The sequence below is a fragment of the Leptopilina boulardi genome, unplaced genomic scaffold (assembly GCF_019393585.1).
Source record: "Leptopilina boulardi isolate dan_hultmark-lab unplaced genomic scaffold, ZJU_Lbou_2.1 LbouV2_324, whole genome shotgun sequence".
Classification (NCBI taxonomy): domain Eukaryota; kingdom Metazoa; phylum Arthropoda; class Insecta; order Hymenoptera; family Figitidae; genus Leptopilina; species Leptopilina boulardi.
In genome coordinates, this window is record NW_026137890.1 from 2,718,187 (window position 1) to 2,731,842 (window position 13,656).

Below are 13,656 nucleotides of genomic sequence, written 5' to 3' on the forward strand. Positions count from 1 at the left end.
TATTCGTCTTCAGTCAATCACTTAGTACGTGTTACTGATTTTTGCATTATTTCTTTAAAAAGTGAACTTAGAGTTTAAACTGTGGAGAAAGCTCAATAATATACCTGCTGAATCACGATAGATTTTCGTTGAGCCAGGTAAATTAACAGCAGTGCTTAAAATTCTAAAATTAAAATTGCTGAATCACGATAGATTTTCGTTGAGCCAATTTTTAATTTTAAGAATAAGGCCCGTCTGCGAGCTGGCTCCAATTTAAATTCTATTTTCTTTGGGCGGACGTAAAATTAAATCGAACCTTGAACCGGCTGAGTCCCAATCGGTTGATCAGTACAGTGAGAAATTATTTAATAAATTATTTATAATTTATTAAATAATTTTTTGTTCTTAAAACCGGCCAGTCCGTACGGATTGTACCTGCGCCGCTTGTGTCTGATAGGGTACCGGTACCGCGTTTCGAGACGCGGAAATACGCATAACACCTTTCTTTCGTTTTGCCCGTTGATTGTGTGACGAGATCGCGAGAATTCTCCCTTCTCAACAAGCTCTCTCGACGGTAGTGTGTAAGAGAAATCTAGCCGTAAGTAATAAAAAACTGTATCGTTCCAAAAACATTATTCTTTACAAAAGAAAGCATATAATGTGTAATTTTTGCAATTTTTACTTTGATTTTTAATAAATTTTTGTAAACTAAAATTCCAATTGTTCTATTCAATCAAATAGACCTTTTTATTTGTGCTGTCAAAAATAGTGTGGATTTTCATCTCAAAGCTAAGAAACATTATTTACGATCTAAAGATTAAATTGGCAGTTTCGTCTTCTATCGGCGATATAATTAATCGAACCCACATTAAAAATAAACATTATTAAGTTGAATGTTCATTTTGACTTTTTAATGGCAACTTGGTTCCTCCGGCGAATAGAAAATTTTAAATAATTGTTCAAAATTATAAAAATTAATAAATTAATTTTCCCGTTCGTAACAGGGAAGAGGTTTATTAAATGAATGATTTAATATAATATAAAAATTATTTATTTTTAAAAAATTGAAATGTTCTTAACAATTTGTGTTATACAATCAAATAAATCCTTGTTTTAATATTTGGTATGGTTACCTTTAGGATGTTATATTGAGGAGTTTTCAATTAGCACCTGTTGTATTGACCTCCTAAGATTGGATATTCTTGGTCGTTAAGATTTTTATTACCGCACGTAACCACTGAGAAATATGATAATCTTGGAAACTGTATCTAACACTTGCTATGACGAACTCCGTGTGTATATTTTTGGACTGCCTTTGAAGTGAAAGGTCTCCATTTATATAGGTATATTTTCCAATGTATTCTTCGTAGCGGTACCAGCTCGCCTCTTTGGGTTAGATTCAAGATCGGTACATCGGGCAGAAAAAAAAATTCGACAAGAAAAAAATTTTCGATCACTGCTTATATACCAATCTAATGGCACCTCAACTGCGAGAAACAGTTATGATGTTCGCCCTCCCTGTGGAATTGAGCGAACTAAAGCCCGGAGCTGAGCCATCAGCGCAGCGCGGGATCATTAGAAAAATTTGATTTTATTAGATATTTTATTTTATTTTAAATATAACAAATAATTAAGTTAATAAATAACTAATGTCATAAATAATTATGAATAACATAATATCATACTTAATAATTCGTTAATTAATTATGTTAAACGAAAATTTGACAAAAAAAAAATTTGTGGTCAAAAAAAATATTACCATTAAAAAATAATTTTTTTGTTAACTATTCGTAGTAAAAAAAAATTAATTAACTAATTATTAAGCTAATTATTTAATTAATTTTTTTACAGAGAAATTTTGAAAAAAAAAATTATTTTCTCATCGTGATATTTTTTTGGGCCACAAATCATTTTTTTACTGAGAAAATTTAAAAATAAGTAAATTTCTCATAGTAATATTTTTTTGTGCTACGTATAATTTTTTTGTTAAACTTTTTTACAGAGAAATTTTAACAACCAAATTATTTTTCATCGAGATTTTTTTAAAGACACGAATAATTTTTTTTCAAAGAAAATTTGAAAAAAAAATTATTTTCTCATTGTGATATTGTTTTGTGCTACGAATAAATTTTTGGTAAATTTTCGTAGTAAAAAAATCAACTAATTATTACGGTATTTAGTTAATTAATTTTTTTGAAAAGAAAATTTGACAAAAAAGTTATTTTCTTATCGTGATAATTTTTTAGGCCACAAAATAGTTTTTTACAGAGAAAATTTAAAAATGATTAAATTTCTCATCTTGATATTATTTTTGTGCTACAAATATTTTTTTGGTACATTTTCGTAGTAAAAAAATGATGTAACTAATAATTAAGTTATTTAGTTAATGAATTTATTTACAGAGAAAATTTGACAAAAAATTATTTTCTCATCGTGATATTTTTTTTCAGCTACCAATAATTTTTTTACAAAGAAAATTTAAAAAAATTATTTTCTCATGGTGAAATTTTTTTGTGTGCTACGAGTAAGTTTTTTTTGTTAATTATATTCTCATCGTGATATTTTTTTAGGCCACAAATAATTGTCTCAAAAAAATTTTTTTTACTACGAATATTTAACAAAAAAATTATTTTTTAATGGTAATATTTTTTTTTACGACAAATTTTTTTTTGTCAAATTTTCGTTAAAAATAATTAATTAACGAATTATTAAGTATGACATTATGTTATTAATAATTATTTATGAAATTAATTATTTATTAAGTTAATTATTTGTCATATTTAAAATAAAATAAAATATCTAGTAAAATCAAATTTTTCAAATGTTCCCGCGCTGCGCTGATGGCTCAGCTCTGGACTTTAGTTCGCTCAATTCCACAGGGAGGGCGAACATCATAACTGTTTCTCGCAGTTGAGGTGCCATTAGATTGGTATATAAGCAGTGATCGAAAATTTTTTTCTTGTCGAAATTTTTTTTTCTGCCCGATATCTTTCCTATTTATTGGATTTGAGACAAATTCTTTTTTGGAAGAAATGGTTTCACTAATACTTTGATGACCATTTTTTTATTTTAATTTAATTATTAAGTTTTCCCATTGGGTTTTTAAATTCTTTTGCTTTCTTTTTATTTTTCCGTATTTATGCTCCTTCTAAATTTTCAGAATATTTAATGATTACATTTAACAAATCTTGAATTTTTAATTTCCTTAAATATCCCCTCACAATATGCCAAGAATCTTTAATTTTAATATTTAACAGAAATTTAAATCCAATATTCAGCCAACCTCTGTGACTGACCTTTATTATGCGCGGACATTTAAACATCAACTCAACCTCGTTTGGACCTCGCGACTCAAGTTCCCGCACCTCGTCAAGCGAGGTTCAGTCAAGGTTCAGGGAAGTTTCGGTGCTGTCCGGGCGGGCTATTCTGATACTTACTGCTGGCGAGCACTACGGTCTAGCTCGAGTTCCGAGCTCTCCATTTTGCTCTAAGCATTTTGGAAACTTCCTTCTCAGGGTCGTGTTCTCGTACACAATAACCAACAAATTCACTTAATTTTATTCTTAAAGAAAACTTTTACTTTTAACAAGAGCACAAATTATAAATAAGAGAGAGAGAGAGAGAGAGAACAAACACTTTTCGGCGAACACAGTGTGACTAGCCGGCAAACGGCGTCCTTTTATATTTTCACTTTCCTGGTTTTCCCAGACAACCAGAATATCAATGAACTAAACTAGACTAGAAGGACTGGCCAAGCAAGTACTAATTGCAATTTTGGAAAATGGTTATGACGATCCTCTCGTCCTCCCCGAAGGAGTTTGCGCATTAATTAGCGCCTGTAGGCCGGCAACTGTAGTCCCAAAGCTGTCATCCGTGAATCGGTAATTACCATTGACAATTATTGATTGTCACAGGCAAAAGTGTAACAATCACGACAATAAAAATATAATTTGCAGTGGTGACTGTCTTTGACTGCTGTCATCTGTTTCTGCTAGCTAATCACACTATTTACATGATTATAATTTATTACAACAAAGTTTATATTAAAAAGTGAATGTTCTCTCTATATATTTTTTTTTAATAAAAATATTCTTAAAGACATTTTATTATTCGAATATTCAACGAAAACAAGATTAGTAATAATATAATTATCAATATTTTGGTGAGTTCGAGCCTGGCCAGTGTTTAAATAATTAAATTAATAATAATAAAAATGTTACTTTTTAGAATAAAGTTTCGGCGAGACTTCTGCACTTGGTTTTGTACGTGATTATTAAAAACCAAGTTACAATGTGTAATTTGATATATATTTATTATTATATAGGTATATATTTATAAAAGCATACATTGTACTCGCGAAGAGTACGCTCCTTAAGTGCGTGACTTTTACATTGTACCCCATTTTCGATTTACATAGCGTTGTCAAGGAAAAATAAAAAATTTTGAAAAAAGCGTTTAATCCGCCTAGGGCATACACTGTTTGACCAAGTCAATTTATCTTTGGTATACATTGATATTTTTGCGTGTAGATTATAGGAAAAATATAACGAACACGATTGGATTTGATGGTCATATTGTTTTTAAGAAATATTGTGTTTTTTATTGCACGTTTTACAAACTCCAAACATACATTCTTTATTTTTATGAATTCTTAAATAATTTTTACAAAGTCCGTTATCATTAACTAATGTTATTCTTTCTGAAATATTTAATTCGCGAAATTTGTTGCATTTAAATAACGGGTGAAAGTTTTCAGACAACGCTAGGCATTTTTTCCCTGTTGTAACAAATGTTTTGATTGTTTCCTTTTTTTCTTAACTTTGAAGGGGGTCCGTTATCATTATGAGGGTTTTGTTTAGAAAGCGACATTGCTGTTTAATATAAAAATTTAGTTAGTTTTTCAAAGGTAGGAAATTCTTCACGAGTTAAAGTTTGTAACGATAATTAAAACTGCGTACGATTTTAAATCGTACCACATTTAAATTCAGGCAACTGTAGATATATAGCATAGCTGGCAAGTCGAGAGAGAGCTCCTTGAGTGCACAAACTAGTTATCGTTAAACGTGAGAAATGAAATCCGCAATCTAGATGATAATAGCATCTAGTAGTTCCGAGCAGAGAAAACCGGGCGTAGATTAGGCACCGCTTTTACTCGTTATCATTTTCAGGACAAAACACGCTGCGGGAATCGAGAGGCACGACGACGACGAGGCACAAAACCTACAATAAATTCACTGATAAGTGACACTCATTTTTATTATTATTATTATTAACCTTTGTATTTTTCATTCTATTTCATATAATATATATGCTTACGGAGTTTTAATTTACGTCTCATAATTGTCTGCACCTTCTTTGCCACAAATCCTAGTCACGTCGTACGCGCATAAAACTTACGGATTAGTAGATGGCGCTTCACGCCATCTGTTCAAGTAACTAGTGTAATGAGTCACTCTGACTCGATCCGACGAGCATTATCTGTAGCATAATAATCAATCATTACATGGCGCCCGAACAGGGACTAGATTTCTTTTTTTACTTGACCATCGTGACTACGATTTGTGAAAAAATTGGCCTCCGTCGTCGACGTCAATTAAATTTTAAATTTTAAACATCATAAATAGGAAATCGGGATACGTTAAGGAACCGCGATATTTTAAAGTTAGTTTTTTTGCGATCGGTATCACACATCGTTAAAAATTTTTGTAAAGCAAGAAAGAAGATATTTGGAAACAACAGCTGAGACCGTCAAACTTTAGTACATCAACGGAAAATGGAGCGCTTTTCCCAATTAACATTTTTTATGAGAAATTTTTTTTTCTCTCTCCCCATTTTACCTGGAGAAATAAGAAACCTAGAATCTCAGATAGCGAGCAAGGTGCAAAGAAATAACGAATCAATTAAAAGTTTTGCAATTTCCCTCAGAACACTGATGAGAAGACATGGTGGATATAATCACGCCCGGGAAATAGACACCCTTTATTGGAACATAATTCCCATCTACAGACTCCACATCAGGAGAACAGAAATAGACAGTGTCAATACACTCATTCAAAGAGTAGAGGAAATCGCAGAAATTTTAAAGACAGTAAACACACCAGAAAAAGCACCAAAAACGCGCCAAATCCATGAGTTACCTGAAGTATCTAAACCATACGACCCAAAAACTCATTGTTGTAGATGTAGGAAACCAGGGCACCGTCACCACGTATGTAGAAGTAAGTCCAAGAAATTCTGTTCCTACTGCGGAAGGAACAACATCCTTACTAAAGACTGCCCATGCCATACTTCGGGAAACGACCGGAAGGTCGAACAAAAGGAGTAAGTTCCACCTTACATACTGAAGACTCCCGGATTTTCGTAAACTACACATGTAAAAACTTGTCAATTTGTTCCCTCATAGACACCGGAGCGGTGTGTTCTTTTATTAACATCGAAACAGCCAATAATCTAGAAAAATAGGAGGAGTTACAGAACTAGCAGACATCATTGTAGCCCTAGCTAACGGTGCAAAATTTAAAGTATACACAAGTTTTCAAATTAAAATTACTGTAGGATCAACAATAGTATAACATAGATTTTTTGTTTTACCAGGACTCTCTCAATCTATGTTAAATGGGATAGACCTACTAAAAAAGTTTAATTTTGACCTTCGGATCAATAACATGAACATCCAACTAGTGAAAAAATCGTTTAAAATTGAAGTATGTGAAATTGGACCTTCAGGCCTAACCTCTCTAGATCATCAGCAACAAGAGGAACTAGAAAATTTACTACAGACAGAAAAGACCCTATTTCAAAACATTCCAGGATGTACACCATTATTAAAACACGTGATCCGCTTAGAAGTTTTTACCCCAATTAAACAGAGATACCAACCTAGAAATTTCGTAGTGCATGGAGTTCTCCAGTCGTTCTAATTAAAAGGAATAGTAGCAAATTAAGATTCTGTATTGACTTTCGAAGGTTAAACAAAATAACAAAAAGAGATGCATATTCGCTTCCTTGAATAAATAGCATTCTCGACCAACTAAAAGGAGCCAAATATTTATCAACAATTGAGCTCAAAAACTGTTATTGGCAGGTAGGACTAACAGACGAAAGCGCACCACTCACAGCATTCACAGTACTCAGCCTAGGACTCTTCAAGTTTGTAGTGATGCCATTCGAACTCCATTCAGCACCTGCAACATTCAAAAGATTAATAGATTTAGTAATTCCAGCAGAATTAGCTCCAAAAGTATTTTCTTACCTTGACGATATTGTCATTACTTCTGAAACATTCCAAGAACACATAGGCTTACTAAAAACAGTTTTCACTAATCTACGCGAAGCCAAACTAATTCCAAATTGGGAAAAATGTTCGTTTGCCAGGACACAATTGACGTACCTAGGACATCTTCTCGACAAAGATGGTCTTCATCCAGATCCAGAAAAGGTCGACGCCATCTTGAAACTCTCCCCTCCTACGAAACTGAAAGAATTGAGAAGATTCTTAGGAATGATTTCCTGGTATAGAAGATTTGTAAAGGACAACTCTCAATCCATGGCACCAGGGCCGGATTTACCACGGGGCCAGCGGGGCCATGGCCCCAGGGCCTCCACCATTTAGGGCCTCCACCAAATCAAATACTTTCAAAATTTAAATTTATTTTTTCTCTGTTTGTAGAATATTTTTTACTCAAAAGTCATGACTTCATTTACATTTTGAGAAATTACTGTTTCTGAAATTCGTCAACCTTCGATCGTCGCGCTCACGGTGGTCATTTTTGGCATCATATGTTTATTCGAAATCAAACCCTACTCCCACCACTACAGTTTCTAGACCTGACTATTTATAAACAAAGTTACAGACTGACATTATAATATTATCTCAAGGTATTTTCTTTTTAATGAGATTTACATTCGGTTTTTAAAATGTTATTTTAATTGTGAGAGAATTTCTCGATGCAGAGTGATTGTAAGTGAAAAGCTTGCAGTATTTGCAGGTGTTTGAATTTTAATTATTTTTGTAGAGAAAACACAGTAAGTATTGTACATAAACTAAAATGTCAATGATTATCAGTTAGTTTTTAATTGCTATATTTAAATTTATTCTTTCTATAATTTATAGAACAAATTAAAATGTTCAATCGAAATGAAGATCGCCATAGAACTCCGCGAAGTTTTCCAAGTGGCGCTCAAAAAAGAAAAATTGCTGCTGAAAAAGAAAAAAATTTTGAGCATTCACTTTCTAAAACTCCGAAAATAAGCAATTATTTTATTTCTTATCAAAACTCTGAAGCTATAAAAACCGAACAACCAGTTAGTCCTTCAAGTTTAGCCATTTCAGAATTTGCTGAATGTGAATCAAAAATTTCTGCCATTGACATTGCCTGCGTTAATTCAGAAGCTGTATGTAATGAAAAACCAAATATTTCTTCATCAGATATTTTAGAATTTGGTGAAGTTGAATCGAAAACCGACACCGCAGTGCATTTAGAGGAGACATTAGAAAATCCTAATTTTCTGACTGATATCGGACTTTGGGTACAACCTTACTCCGATGATATGATCGACTTCTGGATAAAAAAAGGTCCAACTGAATTACAAAACAGCGACGAAAAAATCCTCTCTAAATTTTCTTCTACTCAGATAAGGCAAAATGTGAGTGAGAGTACAAGAAAGTGCACACCAAGCCTTTTTCATCGAATCAATCAAAACAAAGAAGTAGTCAATCGGTTTTGGTTATGTTTTTCACCATCTACTGGAAAAATATATTGTTTTTTGTGTAAATTGTTAGCAACTTCACCGAATGTAGCACTAAGTCAAGAAGGGTACTGCGATTGGAAACATGCATCAGAACGTGTATGTCAACATGAAATATCGAAGAATCATTTGAACTCGGTTACAGCTTTTTCATCACGTTACAATGAAACAACTTGCATTGATAGCAAAATAAAAGAACAGGTAAGTTTTAATTTAAAAAAATTAAGTGTACAGGCTTTTTATTTATTGACTATAATCTGCTTGTTTTCATTACAAATTTGAATTATTATTTAAATATAATACTTGTATAAGCGTATTGACATGAAAATCTAAATAATCAGAAATTCGGAAACAATAAGAAATTAATATTTTTAGTTCTGTATTAAAATACCATTTTTTTTCGTGAAATATTTTAAGTTACTAATAACAATAATTTGATTTAGGCCACTGAAGTAGCTCGATATTGGAGAAAAGTTCTTAAAAGAGTTGTAGGCACCGTTAAATTTCTTGTTGAACGTGGACTAGCTTTTCGAGGTCTCGATGAAATTATTGGCTCGCCAAACAATGGAAATTTTCTGGGAATTATGGAGTTAATTGCTCAATTTGATCCTTTTCTTGCGACTCATATGGAAAAATATGGAAACAAGGGAAGTGGTCACACAAGTTATTTGTCGTCAACAGTAGTAGAAGAACTAATTTTTCTTATGGGAAAAGAAGTATTGCGCGAAATAGTTTCCCGCATAAAAAAAGCGAAATACTATTCTGTATCAGTTGATTCTACGGTTGATGAAGGACACATTGATCAGTTGACTGTGGTCATAAGATACATGGAAAATTTGAATCCAGTAGAACGGTTTTTAACCTTTATTCCGAATGTTGGCCACCAAGGCAAAGATATGGCCCAAGCTCTTCTTGGATTTTTAAGTAAATATGATTTAGACATAATGGATTGTCGAAGTCAGTCTTATGATAATGCACCAAATATGAGTGGCAAATACAAAGGTATGCAGGCTTTGATAAAAGAGGAAAATCCTTTGGCTGAACATCTTCCATGCTTTGGGCACTCAACGAATTTAATAGGAAAATCAGCTGCCAATGCATGTCCTGCTGCCGTTCATTTCTTTGACTTTGTCCAAGAACTTTGTGTATTTTTTACTAATTCAACAGCGAGATATAAAATCTTAATTGAAAAATTATCTGCCGCGACACCAAGAGGAAACTTCTATACTTTAAAAAAGCTAAGCGATACTCGTTGGTCGTATCGCGCAGATGCCACTAAAGCTCTGGTTCATGGGTACAAACCTATTCAAGATGCATTAGATGAAATTTACAACGACGTTGAACAAAAAAGTATTGTGAGAAACGAAGCTTTTGGTCTTTTACAAAAAATGGCTAAACTAGAAACTGCAATTTATACTAAATTTTGGCATGACATGCTTGAAAGGTTCAATTCAACAAATGAAATTTTACAAAGTTCCACAATGATTCTTTGCACAGCTGTTAACTGCCTCAAGTCATTAAAAACATTTGTTGAATCGAAAAGAGACGCATTTGAAACGTATGAAGTTGCGGGCAAAGAATTATCTAATGTTCAAGAGTATGAAATTGTACGTGTAAGGAGACCAAATGTGACTCGCAGACCTCTTGACTGTGTACAAGCACCTTCGGTTCAATTATTGCCTAGAGATAAATTTCGAACAGAGAGTTTTCTTCCGGTTTTTGATCAATTAGTCTCGTCATTAACTGAACGAATAGCAGCTTATGAGGTTATCTATGAAAGATTTGGGTTTTTAGCCGAATTGAGTACTATAGAATCTGCCGAGTTAGAAAGAAAAGCAAATAATCTTGTAGATGTCTATCCTGAAGATCTAGATGGGAATCTAGCAAACGAACTTTTACACCTTGTGGCTTTTTCTAAACAATACGAAAAAAGAGAAAACGAGTCTGTAGAATTTTTTTTCTATCGCTTGATTTTAGAAAACAATTTGAAATCAACATTTTGCAATGCAGAAATAGCTCTTCGAATATATTTTACTTTAATGGTAACTAATTGTAGTGGAGAAAGATCATTTTCTAAGATGAAAATAGTAAAAAATAGATTTCGAACTAGCATGGGACAAAATCGTTTGGAAAATTTAACGCTTCTCAGCTTAGAAAATGATATTCTTCGCAACTTAAGTTTTGATGGTATCATAAATGACTTTGCAAATGCAAAATCACGCAAAACTCAGATTTAATATTATAAGTTAAAAAAAGTTTCCGGAAAACTTTAATATTTTATTAAATGTATGTATTTTTAATATTGAAAAAATAAAAGCTTATATTATTTGCTAAAAAAGAATTATTATTTTTATGTTTTGTTTCATATTGAAAAAAAATTTGCACTCATAGGGCCTCCACCTGACTCTGGCCCCAGGGCCTCCACAATCCTAAATTCGGCCCTGCATGGCACCCTTAATTGATTTACTGAAAAAGAACAACATCTGGCACTGGGACATAGTTCACTAACAAGCATTTGAATCGGTTAAAACCAAATTAACAAAAGCTCCAGTTTTGGCTTATCCAGATTGGTCAAAAACATTTTTTCTGCAAACATATGCAAGCCTGGAAGGTTTGGGAGCGGTGTTGACCCAAAAACAAGGAGATACAGATGTCGTCATCGCGTATGCCAGCCTACATTACTCCCCGCTGAGAAACATTATTCAGCCACCGAACTCGAATGTCTCGTAGTCAAATGGAGTATTTGGAAAATGATGCATTACCTCATTTTCCATTACCTCATAACCACTTTGTGGTCATCACAGATCATCAAGCCCTTAAATGGCTTAATGGCATTGAGACACCCTCAGGACGTCTAGCTCGTTGGATTTTTGAATCATCTCAGTGGGATTTTGATGTACAATATAAAAAAGGCAGTGAAAATAGGCTACCCGCTTATCTCTCCCGTTCTCCTGTAGAGGTCGCTACAATAGAAAAACTACCGTTGTGCCCTTGGTACCAAAGACAATGGAAACATACGAAAGAAAATCCGGAACGAAACCCAGATTTCAAGATAGAAAACGGAAGACTATTTCACCACGTTCTACATTCACTGGACTTTAAAGATTCCCCATACGAAGATCAGTGGAAACTGCATACCAAAAGAAAAAAGAATTAAAATATTAACAAAAAAAAAGATGGCACTGAGTACGAACGAATTTGCATTAATTGCCAACAGAATAAAAGTTCCCAACAAGCTGCTGCAAATAAAATGCATTAAACACTAGTAGAAAATTAGTGGGAAATGATTTCCGTATATTTCATTGGTCCATTGCCTCGCACTACCTCGGGAAACACAACACTATTTGTTATTCAGGATAGATTTACTATATGGTTAGAATTGAAACCGTTACGAAAAGCCACAATTATGTTACTAATTTCAGCATTAAAAGAAAATTTTTATCGCTTCGGATGCCCCAGACAAATTGTCTCAGATAACGGTAGACAGTTTATCAGCAACGAGTTCAAAACATTCTTGAAAGATTTCGGCATTACTCATCGCTTAACACCGCCATACTCAACACAATGCAATCCAGTGGAGATAAGTACAGAGCCAGTACATAGATAAGAAGAAACCAGACTGGGATCGTCATCTTGCAGAATTACAATTTGCGTATAACACTGCTAAACACACATCAACAGGTTTCACACCAGCTTATCTTACCACCGGCAGAGAATTCCTCCCACCCGGATTCCAAGACATGAGATTGAACTGCCTTCCTCCCACAACATCCGAAATATGAATAAAAACATTACAAAATGCCCTAGAACTAGTGACAATAAATCTTGCCTAAAATTTTCATTCCCAACAAAAACACTATAATCTGCGGAAAAGACAATGGAATCCTAGCGTAGGTGAAAAAGTCCTAAAAAGAAACTTTCATTTGTCGAATAAACTACAAAAGAAAAACGCAAAACTTCTAGAAAAATTCAGCGGATCAATTCTTATAAAAAAAATTATCGCCAAATATTTATGATTTAATCGACGAAAAGGGAAAGACTTTTCGACACATGTAGCTAAAAGATATTAAGAAGTTTGTAGACGGCCAGCTTATCGCTTGAGAAATCCTTCCTATAGAGAGATAAGATAAGAATGACCATATGAATACCACACAGCTCTCAGAATTATCCAGTCGTTTGCTAGAAACCAGTCAGCATGGATCGTTACAACGAAAGAAAACTCGCCTGCTATAATAAAGCATTAATAAAAAAAGACGCATTAGACCTCGCGAATTTAAATTATCAAAATGAAGAATTTGATTATGCATTTCAAAATGCATTTTTCTTGGACCATGGGTTTCGGACGCTAACCCAACGTTAAATAATAATTTTATAAAAGGGTATAGTGCATCGTGGAGAAAACGTACTGAATTCAAATTTTCTAGTATCTCTCAAACAAACATAGTAAGAAAGATTGACACACAAATTACGTTCACAAACAACTTTAATAAACATACTTATTGTCAATAAACCTCACACGTGTCGACCATCCAGCAAAAGCAATAACCCCCATCGCCGAACTAACCATCACCAATAACACAGAGAACCTAGAAAATAAAGAAATAAAACCAGCATCGAAATACTTACCTCCAACTTCTCAGTCCTTACTTACCACAAAAGAAGACATTGAATTCATCGATTTGACCTCGCCTACAACATCACCTAAAAAGAAAAATTAGAACGAATAAACATTAAGAAAAATAAACCTAAGATAATAGAGGACAGAATACTCACCACTCCAGTTATATTGAAAAAAAGGAAGAGTGCCCCAGTTCATTTGAAGAATTGTTCAATAACCTTAAGAACATCATCGAAGAAGAAGAACCATCCGACATTTGCCTAGACAATGTCGAACCCTTTGTTCCAACCAACTCAAGGAAAAACCCAATC

The 13,656-nt window shown here is 33.3% G+C and overlaps 1 protein-coding gene across 1 annotated transcript; it reads left to right on the forward strand.

The window, feature by feature from the left end:
- The first annotated feature begins 8,027 nt into the window (after positions 1-8,027).
- On the forward strand, positions 8,028-11,160 carry LOC127284365 (uncharacterized). Its single transcript, XM_051309761.1, has 5 exons — positions 8,028-8,043; positions 8,093-8,635; positions 8,762-8,928; positions 9,171-10,673; positions 11,119-11,160. The coding sequence occupies exons 1-5, from the start codon at positions 8,028-8,030 to the stop codon at positions 11,158-11,160; spliced, it is 2,271 nt and encodes a 756-aa protein (XP_051165718.1).
- Positions 11,161-13,656: the final 2,496 nt, after the last annotated feature.

Bases quoted from the DNA above. Each gene is read 5' to 3' on its own strand.
- LOC127284365 (XM_051309761.1), top strand. The intron at 8,929-9,170 runs GTAAGTTTTAAT...AATTTGATTTAG, and splicing joins ATAGCAAAATAAAAGAACAG to GCCACTGAAGTAGCTCGATA. The intron at 10,674-11,118 runs GTAGAATTTTTT...TTGCACTCATAG, and splicing joins AAAAAAGAGAAAACGAGTCT to GGCCTCCACCTGACTCTGGC.